The following is a 17,997-nucleotide window of genomic DNA, read 5'->3' on the forward strand; positions in this document are numbered from 1 at the left end:
ATGGTGGTAGTGTGATGGTGTGGGGATGCTTTGCTGCCTCAAGGCCAGGGTGACTTGCAATAATTGAGGGAAACATGAATTCTGCTCTCTACCAGAAAATCCTAAAGGCAAATGTTTGGTCATCAGTTCGTGAGTTGAAGCTCAAGTGCAACTGTATTATGCAGCAAGACAATGATCCAAAGCATAGGAGTAAGTCCAACTCTGAATGGCTCAAAAGAAGCTAAATTAAAGTTTTGGAGTGGCCTAGTCAAAGTCCTGACTTGAACCCGATTGAGATGCTGTGGCAGGACCTTAAATGGGCAGTTCATGCTCAAACCCTCCAATGTGGCTGAACTAAAGCAGTTGTGCAAAGAGTGGGCCAAAATTTCACCGCAGCGTTGTGAAAGACTGATCTCCAGTTATCAGAAGCGTTTGGTTGCAGTTGTTGCTGCAAAAGGTGGCACAACCAGCTATTAAGTTTAAGGGACCAGTTAGTTTCACACACAGGTGATATGTAGGTGTTGGATAACTTTTTTGCTTCAATAAAAAATATATACACTGGCAGCCAAAAGTTTGGAATAACGTACAGATTTTGCTGTTTCGGAAGGAAATTGGTACTTTAATTCACCAAAGTGGCATTCAACTGATCACAAAGTATATTCAGGACATTACTGATGTAAAAAACAGCACCATCACTATTTGAAAAAAAGTCATTTTTGATCAAATCTAGACAGGCCCCATTTCCAGCAGCCATCACTCCAACTCCTTTATCCTCGAGTAATCATGCTAAATTGCTAATTTGGTGCTAGAAAATCACTTGCCATTGTATCAAACACAGTTGAAAGTTATTTGGTTTGTTAAATGAAGCTTAACATTGTCTTTGTGTTTGTTTTTGAGTTGCCACAGTATGCAATAGACTGGCATGTCTTATGGTCAATATTAGGTAAAAAATGGCAAAAGAGAAACAGCTTTCTCTAGAAATTCATCAGTCAATCATTGTTTTGAGGAATGAAGGCTATACAGTGCTTGAAATTGCCAAAAAAACTGAAGATTTCATACAAAGGTGTACACTACAGTCTTCAAAGACAAAGGACAACTGGCTCTAACAAGTACAGAAAGAGATGTGGAAGGCCAGATGTACAACTAAACAAGAGGATAAGTATATCAGAGTCTCTAGTTTGAGAAATAGATGCCTCACATGTCCTCAGCTGACAGCTTCATTGAATTCTACCCGCTCAACACCAGTTTCTTGTACAACAGTAAAGAGAAGACTCAGGGGTGCAGGCCTTATGGGAAGAATTGCAAAGAATAAAACACTTTTGAAACAGAAAAACAAAAAGAAAAGGTTAGAGTGGGCAAAGAAACACAGATAATTGGAAAAGAGTATTATGGATCTTAACCCCATTGAGCTTTTGTGGGATCAGCTAGACTGTAAGGTGCGTGAGAAGTGCTCGACAAGACCCATCTATGGCAAGTGCTACAGGAATCGTGGGGTGAAATGTCACCGAATATCTGGACAAACTGACAGCTAGAATGGCAAGGATCTGCAAAATTTGTTTTGATGAGAACTCAAGTAGTTTAAGAAAAAAATTCAAATTGTAATAGTAGTTTTTCACAATATTAATGTCTTGACTATACATTGTGACCAGTTGAATGCCACTTTGGTGAATAAAAGTACCAATTTCTTTCCATAAGAGCAAAATCTGTACATTATTCCAAATTTTTGTCCACCAGTGTATATATTTGAAAACTGTATTTTGTGTTTACTCAGCTTGCCTTTGTTTTATGTTATATCTCATTTGAAGATCTAAAACAATTTAGTATGAAAATTACACAAAAATCAGGTAGGGGGTTAAATACTTTTTCACATGACTGTAGGCTTATGATGCTTTTGGGACAATAAATTACTGCCAACCAAAGCATTTACCAGCCAAATAACGAAGGATACTGCATCTACGTGCATTTCCGCAGTCAATTCAGGATGGATTTCAAAGAAACATTATCATTAATCTTGCAGTTCAATCAATATCCTTTAGTTTCAGACATTACCCACTAAAAATCTACTCCGTTTACTCAATTATCACATGTAATAACACTCAGTTACTCATAACTGATATTGTCATTTTATTCATGCTGTACGGGGTTTTGGGTTCCTTGACACGCCTTTGGCCTGCTCTTTCAATGATGATGTTTTTCAGTTAAACTGCTAAATTTCTCTAAGACATTTAATACATTGCAGCATAATTTTCTGTGAAGCTGCTTTGAAATGTGTATTGTGAAAAGTGCTATACAGATAAATGACTTGACATGACTAGAGATAATGTCATTTAATTTTAAGGTGTTTTTGCAAATCTTGTTTTGAGCTGGGTATTTTGTGCTTTGTGTTTATTTTGCGCTGTTGTCAGGGTCATGGACATGCAGTCTGAAGTTCTACTGACATTAAGTTTCCATCTAAGGATTTTTTGCGGAAAAAAGTTTTAGCGCATCAAGATAAAGCTGATGGAAACACAAATTGTCGCAAAAATTTTAGTGTCGACATAATATTTTTCCGTTTAACTCTAGCGCATAAACTCTATGTCGATATTTCAGATGTCACGAAAAAACTGATTTGGAAACACTTTGTCAAGACCCACAATACACAAAACATATTTCTATGCACAAAGATGTTTTAAATTAAAAATAAATACAATACTAGGAGAAAAGCTTCAGCGTGCTTTTTTGGAACACTAACATATAGCCCAATTCTATAAAATGATTGTTCAGCTTACTTTAGAAAAAAATGCCAGCAAAATTCCCTGTATTAAATAAAATAAATTACCCAACGAATAAAGCATTAGATCAAAAAAATAAATTACCAAACAAAAAAATTATATTGTTAGGCCTATATACTTTCCTTTACACAAACTTAAATTAGCCTTACCCTGTTATGAAGACGAAAAAAGTTGGCTGAATGACTGATTATTCAACACTTTTTTCAAGACTATAAACTATCAGGACTATTTGTCCAATGCAGAGTTCACTTTCAGAAAATGAGCTTTAGAACATTTTAAAACTTTTAAATATTTTAAAGCTAACCCTTTACCTTGGATCGCATTTGCTGAGCTTCTTCAGAAAGTGTAAATTGCATTATGACGCTAAAATTAATTTTGAGATGACAAATAAAATAAAAATAAAATAGCCGATTGAATATCAGGAATTATTCATATGTAAACCCGGATATTACACCGCATCAATATACACATCGATGGATGGTCCTTATACTAAGACCAAAAGTTTCCGACTACTTGGTGCAGGTTGCCAGCTTGAAAAGGGCCATGATGATTCGCTTTCGGGTCGGAACCGGTGGCAACCTGCAATAGGTGCAACATCAGGACCAATATTACTGTCCTATCAGAAGGGCAACAGCTCCCTTTTGATTGCAATTCCTCGTCTTCTGATTGCATTTACTTGTGAAATTAAAATGACAGTAAGCAGGCTAATTTCAATGAATTGTCTCAATACTCTCCCAATTTTACCAACACTTCGGAGGAAAAAACATTAGGGGCGAAACACACATTTCTGTATGGAAACGGCTTAAGGGCAGATTTCTTTTGCGATAAACCAAAACTTCTGTGGCGAAGTGTTTTTTAGGCATGACGTCATCACCCACACCATTTTTATCGATAAAAGGCCATTTGAATGGAAACAGGCAGAAGAGGGAAAATGCATTTTCACTTTGTCGATAACAAAATAGCGTGAAAAGTGGATGGAAATTAGGCTGTGTACTAAGGTCACATCTGTCAGAACACTGCTCGGTGCTGCTTGAATGCAAACATTAAAGGTATAATTTAAATGGGCCATCCAATTTTCCTTGATCTTTTGAAATAAGTTCAATGCAAGATTGAATGAAAACATAATTTAACTTTCAAAACTCAGAACAAAACTTTACAAATTAGATTCTGAATCCCAGATTTTCAATGTGGACTCAAGCTTTTGAATCCATCTGTAATTTTAGCTCTTGGTTTTGCTTTTAGAAACGGGTGACTTCCTGGCCCTAGACTTGGGTGGAACCAATTTCCGGGTTCTGCTTGTGAAGGTGTCTAGTAACGGAAAGCAGACGGTGGAGATGGAGAACCAGATCTATGCCATTCCAGAGAACATCATGAGAGGCAGTGGAACAGAGGTGAGTATGTGTGTGGGACAAGTTTTGAAAATGGCTTAATAACCAGACAAAAAATTGTCTTAATGAAAATCTAAACATGCAGAAAAGTTTGTGTAAAGGTTAGGTTTACAAGTAGTTGTAGAGCTATTGATAAATTATTAGCTGGTTTTCCATCCAACAACTTTCAAATTTTGCATAAGAAATCTTGAATGGAAATGCTTGATATGCAAACAAAATCAAAATTCGCATAAAACGTAATGCGCTTGGAGGAGGTGGATTTTCTAGACTTTCACATTAGTTAAAATGCACATTAAGGTGATGGAAATAGTTTATTTGCCAAATGATGACGTGTTTTGACCATTTGTGCATGTGTTATGAGTGCGCTGTGATGCTTGTTGTGACTGGCCCAACAAATGATCCGAACTTGGCACACAATTCTTCATGCATAGCCCTTGGCATTCTGAAGTGTTTAACCCACAGCTGGCCTTTAAAGTGGGTCCAAAAAAAATCCACCAGAACAGTTTGAGAGCAGACGCTCCAATGTATACGGAGGCTGGCAGCTTATGGGCATCGCATCAATTTCAGCCCTCATATCAGATATTACACTTATTCTGTGGTGTCTCCTGGCAGCATTTAATAAAACGAGGTATAATTGCTCCAATCCTGCAAACTTTTCCCCAAAGCCAGGAGTTCATTCAGCTGCTCCATCAAAACAAGGCGGGCTCCCTCATAATAATGCGCATGACATAGTGGATGGAAATGTGCAACGATTCGTATTTTGAGTCTAATTTTTAGAAATGCACTTAATACATTTAGATGAAACCCAGCTATTGATAAAGTCCCCATCTGAAAGTTCAAGTATCCACTTGGAAACTATTTAGCCACGCCCTAGCAACCATTTAGAGCACCCTATCCACCAAATCCCATTGACTTCCATTCAAAATCGCATAGATGGATATCTCCGGATCAGAATGTTGTTTAGACTTCATTGTTGCCTTGTATGACTCAGGACAGCAAGCAACCTTCTTCGTATCACCCTGTCAACTGCCTAGCAAAAACATGTGCTTACCTTAGCAACCATATTGCAAAGCCCATATCTCTGCACCACAACATTGTACAGACTTCAATTTTGGCTTATTTTCCTCAAAATAGCCTTTACATATCATGCTGAAGAAATACTTAGCCACACCCTAGCAACTATTTAGTGCACCCTAGCAACCCAAACTCATAGGCTTCCATTCAAAATGGGTAAAAAGGATATCTACAAATCAGAACCTCCACAATGAAAAGATACAAATGATCACAAATAAGGATACTTAAAAATACGTCCAGGGACTTAACAGTAACCAATTAACCCCAATGAACAAAACATCTCAGGGCCTCTTCAAAAGAAATGTAATTTAAGATTTAACATTTTAGAAGCAACTTTGTATTGTAGATGAGAACAACATGGCCAAGTTTAACAATTAAACTGCAGTGCTGGATTTGCTTCTAAAATTGCAGATGAAGTTACTCTTCTTTGATCTTGACTGATTTGAAAATAAAGAAAATGATCATTTGGATATAAGAGTTTAAATTGTCTCTTAAATGTCATCTTAATGACAGTAGGAAGATGTATTTAAAGCTTCTGTTCTCAAAGCACAAAACACCATCTGTCTGCCTGAAATTACGACCTTAGACAACTGAAATCTAGTAGATGTCAAACGAGTGTACAATTTGTACATTTATATGTTATATTTTTGACAGACATTTTAATTTTAATTTAATGTTCTTCTAAACTTGTTCACTGTTGAGAGATATTTTGACACTTAAAAGGAATAGTTAACCTAAAAATGATAATTCTCATCATTTGCTCACCCTAATGCTGTCTCAAACTTGTATGATTTTCTTTCTTCCACTGATTTTGACGAAGATATGAGGTGTTTTTATCCACAATGCAAGTCACTGGGGTCTAATACTTTGAAGCTCCAAAAAAAGACATAAAGGCAGCAGTATGGACAAAAACATCTCATATCTTCACCAAAATATTTTTGTTTGTGTTCCACAGAAGAAAGAAAGTCATACGAGTTATAGATGGCATAAAGGTGAGTAAATGAAAAGGGAATTATTTGGCTGAACTAATTCTTTAAGTGGTTTATTTCATTAGGGTGTTATCGAATACTTTCTGGAGCTTGCCCAGTATTGCACATTTTGGATGTCTCCCTTATTTAACACATTTGAATTAATTCATTAGCTGATTGGTGTAATCAGACACCTGAACTGGGAGTGTCATCCAGAATATGCAGTGCTGGGAGGCTCCAGGAACAGTTTGCAAAACTGTTAAATCATTTTCTACATTTCCTTGGGTTGCATCCTTAAACAAAAAGATGAAGGCAAAAAACAACAAACAAAACAGATATGCTCCTTTAAATCTAATAAATTTTCATTATCAGTCATAAATACATTGCTTATCACCCTTTCTTTGATATAATAAATTTTTCTAAGTTGTTTTTGTATTATTTAGCAGACACTTTGTTATCAAAGTGACGTTCATTTACATTACATTTATTAATTTGCCAGATGGTTATATCCAGAGTAAACGATAAGATAATGAGAAATCACATTTTCCTTGATCTTTTTAAATAAGAGTTTAATGTACTATGAAAACACACATTTCAGAACTCAAAACTTCCTCCACAGTGTAAACGACCATTTATTTGGTTGGCTTGAAAGAGCCAACCTACTGATCTACTATTTAAATCTATTATTATTATTATTAGTGGCGCTTGCGACACAAAACCTTTTGAGTATCACCCTGGTAACTGCCTAGCAACCAAATGAGCTCACCCTAGTAACCAAGTAGCAAAACACAAATCTCTGCACCAGTTCATCGTAGAGATTTCAGGGTTGGGTTATTTGACTCAGGGTAGCAAGAAGCCTTTTGAGAATCACCCTGGTAACTGCCAAGCAACCAGATGGGGCTACCCTAGCAACAGAGTAGCAAAATGCATATCTCTGCACTAGAACATCATAGAGACTTCTGGGTTGGGTCATTTGACTCAGTCTAGAAAGAAGCATTTTGAGTATCACCTTGGTAACTGGCTAGCAACCAAATGGAAGACCCTAGCAACCGTAGAACAACATCCTGATCTCTTCATCATAACATCTTAGAGAAGTGTGGGTTGGCACATTTCACTTGGGGCAGTATACTAAGACCCTTGATGACGAGTTTTGCCATGCAAGCACCACTCACAATTTCTTTAGGAAATGCACCTAGTTAGTGGTGCTTGCGAAGCAATGCATCACTATTATAATCTCATATACTTATTATTCTTCCGTACACTTTTTCGGCTCCTAACTCGTACTGCACCGTTTGACATAGACCCACAAATGAGGTGTCAAAATGACCGGCCTATTGAGGACACCTGTGCCGTGCTTTTCTAAGGGATGGGGGGTATGGTGCACCCCTGGGGGGCAAAACCATCTCAAAAAGTCCCATAGGTTTTCCTACTGTGACAAGTCAATGCAAGAAATTTGTCGGATCATATCTCCCAATCAGAATGTCGTAGAGACATGGGGGCAGCTCATTTCAATCAGGCTACCAGTCAGTCTTTAAATATCATTTTGGAAATGGCGTAGCCATGCCCTAGCAACCATTTACAGCACCCTAGCATCCACCCCATAGACCTCCATTTATAATGGCTCTGAAGGATATCTTCAGAACAGAATGTCGTAGAGACTTGGGGATTGACTCTTTTCAGTCAGGTTATTAAGCAGCCAATAAGAATCACTTTGGTTACTGGCTAGCCATGCCCTAGCAACCATTTAGAGCACACTAGCAACCAGCCCTATTGACTTCCTTTAAAAATGGCTGAGAGGGATATCTTCGTATCCGAATGTCCTAGAGACATGAGTTGGCTTTTTTTACTTGGGTGAGCAATCAGTCTTCAAGTATCCACTTGGAAACTATTTAGCCACGCCCTAGCAAACATTTAGAGCACCCTAGCAATCAAATCCCATTGACTTCCATTCAAAATCCATTCAGATGGAAGTGTCCATCTGAACTCCACTAGAACTGATGATGTACCCCAGAATTTGAATGGAGGACTGGTGGAAGAGGCATTTTTCGGGCTTCAGGTACAGACTGTGTTCCTGTAGGCGTTGTAGCACAAGTCTTACATGGTGGATGTGTTCACGTAAGGATGTCGAGTAGATGAGTATATCGTCAATGTAAACCTGGACAAAACGGTGGAGTACGTCACGGAAGATCTCATTCATATAAGAATGGAAAACTGATGGGGCACTGACCAGGCCATACGGTATCACCCGATATTCAAGGTGGCCACTAGAGGTGATGAAAGCGGTCTTCCACACGTCCCCCTTACGGATACGGATAAGATTATAGGCACTGTGGAGGTTGAGTTTAGTGAAAATGTTGGCCCCTCGGAGAAGTTCCAAAGCAGCTGGCACCAAAGGCAATGGGTAAGAGAACTTCATGGTGATACTGTTAAGGGCACGTAGTCAATGCATGGGCGAAGACCCCCATCCTTTTTGGCCACAAAGAAGAAACTTGAGGCAGCTGGAGAAGTAGATGGGCAAATATAGCCCTGTTTCAGGGCTTTCTCCACATATTCCTCCATAGCTCACTGCTCGGGTACCAACAGAGGATATATGTTGCCTCTAGGGAGTGATGAGCCCAGGAGAAGATCTATGGCGCAATCCCAGGCACAGTGTGGAGGAAGTTGGGAGGTCTTTTGAGCGCTGAAAACTTGTAGATAGTCTTGGTAAACCGATGGGATGGAGGTGTTTAGCGAGATGTGAGGGTTTTCTACAGAAGTGGCCAAGCAATAGATGGATCTAGAGGGTGAAGGGCAAGTGGGTAATGCAAGGCATTGGGCAAAGCAGCGCTCGCCCCAGGTAGCTACCTCTTTGGTAGACCAGGAAATGACTGGATTGTGGTGGAGAAGCCATGGTAGACCGATTATGAGGTCTGTTGTGGAATCGGGGAGAATGAGTAATGGCAATGACTCAGTATTAAGGACTTCTACATGTATGGTGAGTGGTGCAGTCTGGTGTGATCAAGCCTGAGTCGATAGGTTTGCCAACGACTGAGAGAATGGGTAAAGGCTTAGTTACTGGTTCTGTCCGGAGGTGGAGCTGTTTGACGAGTGAAGGAGCGATGAAGTTGCCTGTGCAACCGGAGTCTAGAAGGGCATGTACAAGGATTGAGGAAGTGGAAGTCAAAACTGTAACATCTATACAAAAGGGTTTCCCACATACAGGTTCACAGGAAACAAAGCTTACCAGCAGCCTGGGAGGATGAATAGGACAGGTGGATATGTGGTGATCGGCTGCTCCACAATAGAGGCAAAGGTTGTTGATAATCCGCCTCCTTCGCACAGTCAATGTCAGGTGGGTTGTGCCTAGTTGCATTGGCTCCTCCTCCTCAGTCTTTGTTATGGGAAGTGGTGGGGCTGAATAGTCACGGTCTGTCGAGCACTGTTTTAGACGCCGATCCACACGAAGAGAGAATTGAATGAGGGATTCCAATCCACGAGAGTCATCCACACCAGCTAGGTGCATTTGAAGAGACTTGTTTAAACCCTGACAGCAACAAGTAATCAGTGCTGGCTCGTTCCAATGACTGGTGGAGGCGAGCCTGTGTGCGGAAGCGCAGGGTGTAATCAGCAACAGATAGCTTGTCTTGATGGAAATGGCTTTGTTCAATGGCAAAGGAGGCTCCAGTAGTGGACTCAAAAACCTCATGGAAATGGGTTGTGAAGGCATCGATGGACTGCGTCACGGGACCTCCCTGTTTCCAGATGGCAATCCCCATTGTAGAGCCTTCCCGGAGAGGAGAGAAATAATGTACGCTATCTTGGAGCGATCCATGGAGAAGTGTTGGGGTTACAATTCAAAGGCCAGCGAACATTGAAGGAGGAAGCCGCTACATGTCTCAGCATAGCCAGAGAAACACTTTGGTGGGGCCAAAGGGCAGAAGTTACCAGGAAACAGAGCAAACGGAGGAGGAGAGTCAGAGACTGGCACTACCAGGCTGAAGCAAAATCTGGTGCAGGAGGACATGCTGTGGCAGTCGAGGTAAGTGATAGTTTCTCCAGTCGACATTGAATGTCATGAAGTGCCTCTTCGTGTTGTATTAGCTGTTGTTCACGTTCAAGAAAACGCTCCATGGCGGATGCCGATCCTGCTGGGTTCATGTTTAAAGGTCTAGTCTTCTGTTATGAAGCCGAGACAAGGAGTTGAACCCAGATGTAGTTTATTGCACAACACTGGAGTAAAAGGAGAAAAACCACAGGTTAAATCAGGATACAAGGTGACAAAGATAACCAATGATCAACTGGCAAATAACTCACGAAACTAGGATTCTTGGAAGAGCTGAACACACTAGAAGTGGGTCCAAACGAGACTAGACAAAGACTGAGGGAAAGTGGTGAAACTTTTTATAGTGTCCTGGTTGATGGTTTGATGGGGAGCAGGTGGAAGTAATTAATAATCAGGAGAGTGAGAGGAGTTTGGAGGAGCAGAGGCTGACGAGGGCATGACACCTGCCTGATGTTGGTAGGGAGAGCTGTCTATAGTTTAGGTGACTGGAGCATCTGATGTGCTTGGAATAGAATGTAGTATAGTGAAATATATAAAATGGTAGCTAACATATGAAAAGCATTCACTACATTTTAAATATCTGGGACATTTTTGTTACTTTTGATGACTATTTTTGCTCCTACCCCTGGTTAATTTCTGACCCTAAACTACGACAAGTATTGGTTGTTTTTTCCCCCTGGATTTTCACATCTCCTTTGCACTTTCAAAAGCTTCAAGCATGTTTCCTAATTTCATTCAACCTGAAGAGCTAATAATTCCAAAATCCACAATTAAACCCTGCATAATGTGTTTATGATTCTAAATCCGCCGTTAAAAACAAATCCTACTTGGGAGATGAAAATAAAGACATCTTCGCAAATCAAATGACTAACCTGCACTCTTGCTGTTGTACATGCTTCATTCCCCTAATTAGTGAGCTTTTGAAAAATGTGCGACATATTCAGAAGTTTTGGCATGGGTAATTTTTGCATGTAATGAGACACAAATCTAAGGTAAGTGATGCAATTAAGTCTTAAAATTAATCCTGTCATATTATTTTTCTAGCTCTTCGATCACATAGCTGAATGCCTGGCCAATTTCCTTGAAAAATTGGGCATCAAAGAGAAGAAGCTGCCTCTTGGCTTCACCTTTTCATTTCCTTGCCTGCAGACCAAACTGGATGAGGTAAGAGTGGAAGAGAAAAGTATTAAAGAGGGAAAAAACTAATAACTAAAATTAGTATCTCTCCAAGTGAGAATACCACCATGTTTCATGGTTCCCCTTATCTCTGAATAGAGTTTCCTGGTGTCATGGACCAAAGGTTTCAAAGCAAGTGGAGTGGAGGGGAGAGATGTTGTGGGCCTTCTGAGAAAAGCCATAAAAAAAAGAGGGGTAAGAATGAACGCGGGTGATGCTTTTATATTCTGATGAAATTGGTTTAAAAGTCTTTCTTGTCGTAAATATCCATGAAATGACAAAAAAGGCTTAGGATCTAACCCATGCCAGATTCAAACCTTGGTCCCCATTAGCCAACAGCTCTTATATTAAACAATTGTTCCGAGCAAATTTGGCCACCAAATTTGGTTTCGGTCACCACATGATATCTACATGTAAAACCTTGGTCCTGAAGCAAAACAAGTCTGGTTCCAGAAGTAAAAATCCCAATGATTTGATTTAAACAATAATTTATAAACCTTTAAAGACAGACCTACTGTGAACTCAGAAGTTGTTCATTAATGGTATATGCTCCTATTGAAGCCATCAGTCTGCTTTATTTCTACTTCATTAAAAAAGAAAAAGAAGAAAAGAAAAAGCATTTAATCATTACATTTGTGGTGAATATCTATACTCCCACTGATCCTGCAGAGAAATATACATCAATCAGAGAATTGCAGTAAACAAAGCACGGCAACAGAGCTGTGCACTGAACGGCCACTTCCATGACGCACTGCGAATGGCGCAATCCTACACTCTCAAACTACTTATATATTTGTTTTGCAACAACCTTAAAATGTATCGTTTCTATACATACAATCAACTATCAAAAGTTTTAATTAATATTTTTTAATTCGATTACATCATTCGTAGTGGTTCTTGGGATTTCAGATTATTCCCTTATTAAAGACATTATGTAAACAGTCTTGTACCTTTTGTCTTTTTGTCTGATTTTCAAATACCTTTGTGCCTCAAATCAAAGATTGGGACCCACTTTATATTAGGTGTCTTTAACTACTATGTACTATGTATTTGATGCAATGTACTTATTATGTGTTGTGCATCATTTACTCACTCTCATGCCATCCCAGATGTGTATGAAATTCTTTCTTCTGCAGAACACAAACAAATATTTTTTAGAAAGATTTCTCAGCTCTGTAGTTCTATGCAATGCAAGTGAATGGTGGCCAGAACTTTTAAGGTCCAAAAAGAAAAATAAATAAATCCATATCTTCAGAAGCGATATGATAGGTGTGGGTGATAAACAAATCAATATTTAAGTCTTTTTTAATATAAATTCTCCTCCCTGCCTAGTAGGTGGCGATTTGCGCGAAGAATGCGAATCAACAAAAACAAAAGAAGCATGTAAATGTGAAGATTTATAGCACAAAATTGATCTGTTTCTTACCCACACCTATCATATTGCTTCTGAAGATATGGATTTAACCACTGGAGTCTTATGTATTACTTTTATGCTGCCTTTATGTATTTTTTGGAACTTCAAAGTTCTGGCCACCATTTACTTGCATTGTATGGTCCTACAGAGCTAAGATATTTTTCTAAAAAAATCTTCATTTGTATTCAGCAGAAGAAAGTAAGTCATACACATCAAGGATGGCATGAGGGTGAGTAAATGATGAGAGAAATTTCATTTTTGGATGAACTATCCCTTTAAAGTACCTGCATTTAATTACATCTGTAGTTACACTGTTAAACTTACCACTACCCCTAAACCTACACGTACTTCAACCTCAGTAGCAGCAAACGTGAATATTGTGCAGAATAACATGTAGTTCCACAATAAGTACGTTATATTGTACAGTATGTATTTTAATGTTAGTACATAGTAGTTAAAGATACCTAATATAAAGTGGGACCAAAGATTGTAATGTTGTGATTCACTTTGGAGCTGGTTGGTTTGCTTAATGGCTTGAAACTCTTTTCAGAACCAAGACAGCTAAAAAAAGTTGCATAATCTACAGTACATTTGACTTAACAAGAAAAAAAAAAAAAAAAAAAAAAAAAACAGGCTACATACCACCTGTCAAGTCTAACTGTAAATAGTCTTAATAGATGAAAATGATGTTTGATTTTAAAATTAAAATGTTTACTTTGGAACAATTGAATTGGATTTTGTTGCGTTCTGCATAAAATGTAATTTGTTTCCATGAACTGCTTCAAAATCCTGGTTTAAAACCAAAACAAGCGGCAAATGTTTTAATTTTTTTCTCTCCTCAGGACTTTGACATTGACATTGTTGCCGTGATCAATGACACTGTTGGCACCATGATGACCTGTGGGTATGACGACCATCATTGTGAGATCGGCCTCATTGTCGGTGAGTCACTGTCTTGCTTTCCCACTCATTCGATATCTGAGATCAGTGGGAAATATAAGTCAGATGTGTCAGTGATATTGTCAGGCAAATGGCCCGCCTTGTGTGAATGAAAAGGTGCTTTTTTTTAAAAATAGACCTTTGTTCTGTGATTTATTTAGGTTATTGGCTGAGGGAATACTAGAGAGTAAATTTCAGGCCGTTTATTGCCCATTGGGGACTGTTATTATGGCCTAACTAAATGATTTTTGCTGGCATCTCAACAATTGTTATCCTCACACTCAGTGTAATGAACTAATTGTTTTGATTAATTTTCCCCAGTATACTATATTCGCCAAATACTCGAAATTACAGAAGCTAGAGTGAATGCCCTGATTCTTTTACAACACTGCCTCCATTGTAATACTCTCCAATTTGTACATAATTTTTGCTTTCTCACATTTGATGATAATTAGCATTGGTTAAATTTGTTCTTGAAGATAAAATAACAGCTTACGGCTTTGGAATGACATGAGAGTGAGTAAACAAGTAATTATGTCATTTTCACCCAATTTTCAAAGTTAGAAATTGGGAAACTATACCTTTTAATTTATCTTCCATGGAGAATATTCTGCCATTAGTGCATTATAAGCTACATTTTACAAATGTTCTGCCAAATCGCATATAACCAAGTGTGAACACAGTTTTAGCTCAAATTAAACCATGTTTATCCAAGCCTCAAGACATTGAGTACTCAAGTTCTAAAAAAAACAAAACAATAAAAAGCTTGTATTTTCATAATCTATATGTAAATAGAGAAAATCCTGAATACAACCAGCACAGTTGTGTACAATTGAAATACAATTTAATGATTTTTTTTCCCCCATGGCCTGCCTGAACCTGTTTTTCTTCCTTCTTTGGTGATCATAAATGTTATATTTTAGGATATATATAATTTTCTATTCTGTTGTAATAATATACAGTTCTCTGAAAAATACAGACAAAGAAAAACTTACAACCTAACAACCAAAAATTATGAATTATCTGCATTGCTTAAGTCTTTGTAAGGGTGAAAAGAGAGAAAATATGAACAGTAAGGCAGCTTGCCAGGATTTTTTTTTTTAACTTAACAGTTTTAGTGGGAGTTCAAATGCGCAAAATAAAAACTCTAGATAATAGCCATTCTTACCAAGACTTTTTGCCACCTCACTCGGCTAGAAATGTCAATGACTTGGGTTTTCTTCCCATTGGATAAGAGTCTATGAGATGATGTTGGTTAAAGTTCTAGTTCAGTGACAAGCACATGTTAATTTTACCTTCATTATACAGTATATATTACTATACTTGTACTATTAATTCAGTATAGTATTAAGTTGTTACATTATAACAACTATAATATCCTCCTTGGAGTTTAGAAAGTTCGCATCAGCCAGATTTGCCATCGCTCTTCTAATGAATTTCCCTCTCGCTCTGCCCCCACCCCCTATCCCGTGCACACGCAAGAACCACCCCCTGTTGCTGATTGGCTGGAGTAGTGTTGTGTGGATCGGTCCGATCAACTTTGTTTTTGTCCCATTTACAGAGCCAGGGCTGTGTACAAATACTAGATTTTTTTTCAGCCCACCCACAGAACGGACAGCTAGCAGACTGTGAGGAGATATTTGCAGAATTTGACAAAAAGTGTATTGGATTAGAATTACTGAGTGCACCTTTAAATGGATGCATTTTATTTTTACGTATTTATATTTTTTTGTGATCGGATAATCAATTAAAAAATAACCACCTCAGTAAGAGGACCTCAATTAGGGTGACAGCATTAAACAGCATTTGAACAAATCAATTTACACTAAGTACCACCAATAAAATCATAAAACACCATAATGAACAAACTAATGAGCACCCCCATTTAACTACATTTACATTTATGCATTTGGCAGACGCTTTTATCCAAAGCAACTTACAGTGCCCTTATTACAGGGACAATCCCCCTGGAGCAACCTGGAGTTAAGTGCCTTGCTCAAGGACACAATGGTGGTGGCTGTGGGAATTGAACCAACAACCTTTTGCTTACCAGTTCAGTGCTTTAGTCCACTACGCCACCACCACTCTAACTAGATATTATATTGTTTTGTTTAAAAAAAAAAAAAAAAAGACCCTTAATTCAGCACAGGTGCCTACGCATGGACTCATTGACTTTTTTTAACCAGTTCATTCAAATGGACAACAAACCGATTCACTAGGTGAAAAGAGTAGAGTGCATTTTATTATTAATTCAGTTTGCTTGGCTGTAAAGCTGCGTTTGCAGTACAATAGCTGCATTTGCCCTATCAGGCCAGTGTGGACCTTGACCTTGGACCTTGAGCCATGAGACCAAAATCAATCTAGAGCATTACCCTAGAACCCTCTCTTAATACGCAACCCTGGTGCCAATGTCATACACCCTACCCATTTAATAAGCAAGAGAGAATCTCAAGCTGAGGTATCAGACTCTGGAGACTAGATAGCCCTCAAAATGAACATGGTGGGTATTGAAACTGCCATTTGTTTGGTCTTTGCTTGGTGGAAAGCGAGACCTAACTGAGTGAAACTCTTTGACACTGACCCCGCCTCAATCCCCAGTTGGCCTTCTATGGCTCAGCGGTAATCGGTGGGCCAAAGGCGCTTGGCCATTGGCCCTGAGGAAGCCCTGAGGAGGCACAATAGCTGCATTTCCACTATTGGGCCAAATGAGGGCATGCTAGTGTGTGCCAGGTCCACTTGCATTTCCACTGTCACTTTCCTCTGGGCTTTTTCGGGGCCAATGGCCTTTGGCCAGACGATTACAGTCGGTGAGTTGTCAATGCTAATTTATCTTTCTTGCTAGCTAATGTTTACATTCGATATAAACTTGATATTCTAGATAACTAGATAACATGATACCTCAGCTTAAGCTTCCCTCTTGCTTGTGAAAGGGTCGGGATATTTGAAGTCGTCACCCAGGCGGTGCATTAAGGCAACGCTGCAGGGCTATTGGCCCAATTGTGGGAACACAGATCAATTTTGGTCCGAGGCTATTGGCTCCAGCTGGCCAGTTGATAGCCCTGGCTCGCATTGGCCCAATAGTGGAAAAGCAACTAATAAAGCCCCGGAAGTGACAGCAGGAACGCGTCTGGCCCTGGCACATGCTAGCATACCCTCATTTGGCCAGATAGTGGAAACTCGGCTAATGTGAATAAAAACAGCATAAAGTTTTGTTGTGCCACATCGCTACTCGTTAGAAAAGTAACTTGGGAAAAGCTACACAGTTTTTAAAACAGCTATTTTCACGCAACTATAAAATGTAGTTAATTTGGTAGTGTTGCTACTCTTAGGTAGTTACTACCCAACAGTAATCCTTATCTATAAAAAGCTCTCTGACCTTAACGTGTGTATCATAACATCACCATTGCATTCAGTCATTCCAGGACAGATATATCTTTGCTGACAGGCTTCTACATTTATATATGATATATTTACAAGCCTCTTATCCTTGTTGCTAGAGATACACGTGCTTCTGCTGCTGAAGAAATCAGGATTCCAAGCGTCTAAGTAAACATTCTTTATCAAATACCACCAAGAGTTTCTGACCCCCAAACACTACTCTAGACCATTATCAAGATAGTGTATAATCATTTACATTTTAGCTAATATAATCATTTAATATTACGTTTCTACTCAAGACCATTATCAAGATACTGTATAATCATTTAAATTTTGGCTAATATAATAATTTAAATGCTATCCATTTACTGTATTCCATCATAAAATTAAAATTTGTTTCTGGGACAAAGTGGCTCAAAATGATGGAGCAGGTCACATGTACATAGAGCAACAATTAAAGGAAATTCACCCAAAAATGAAAATTCTTTCATCATTTACTCACCCTCATGCCATCCCAGATGTGTATGACTTTCTTTCTTCTGTAAAATATAAATGAAGATTTTTAGAAGTATACAGTATCTCAGCTCTGTAGGTCCATACAATGCAAGTGAATGCTGACCAAAACTCTGAAGCTCCAAAAAGCACATAAATGCAGCTTAAATGTAATCCATATGACTCCAGTGGTTTAATCCATGTGTTCTAAAGCAATCTAATGGATTTTGGGTGAGAACAGACCAAAATGTAACTCCTTTTTCACTGTACATCTTGCCATTGCAGTCTCCAGGCACGATCATGATTTCAAGCTCGAATACACTTCCTAGTGCTCGAATGCATGTGCAGAGCGCAAAATGGCACTAGGAAGTGTAAT

At 38.7% G+C, this 17,997-nt stretch overlaps 1 protein-coding gene across 1 annotated transcript in view; it reads left to right on the forward strand.

Annotated features, from left to right (window-relative positions):
• LOC127427042 (hexokinase-2-like) overlaps positions 1-17,997 on the forward strand; it is an 88,627-nt gene that overhangs the window by 27,794 nt on the left and 42,836 nt on the right. The window contains exons 3-6 of the mRNA XM_051674364.1: positions 3,993-4,141; positions 11,267-11,386; positions 11,498-11,593; positions 13,655-13,754. Coding sequence (XP_051530324.1) covers positions 3,993-4,141; positions 11,267-11,386; positions 11,498-11,593; positions 13,655-13,754 — 465 coding nt within the window. The remainder of the gene's footprint in view (positions 1-3,992; positions 4,142-11,266; positions 11,387-11,497; positions 11,594-13,654; positions 13,755-17,997) is intronic.

Source organism: Myxocyprinus asiaticus, chromosome 3, assembly GCF_019703515.2.
Source record: "Myxocyprinus asiaticus isolate MX2 ecotype Aquarium Trade chromosome 3, UBuf_Myxa_2, whole genome shotgun sequence".
In the NCBI taxonomy this organism is placed as follows: Eukaryota; Metazoa; Chordata; class Actinopteri; order Cypriniformes; family Catostomidae; genus Myxocyprinus; species Myxocyprinus asiaticus.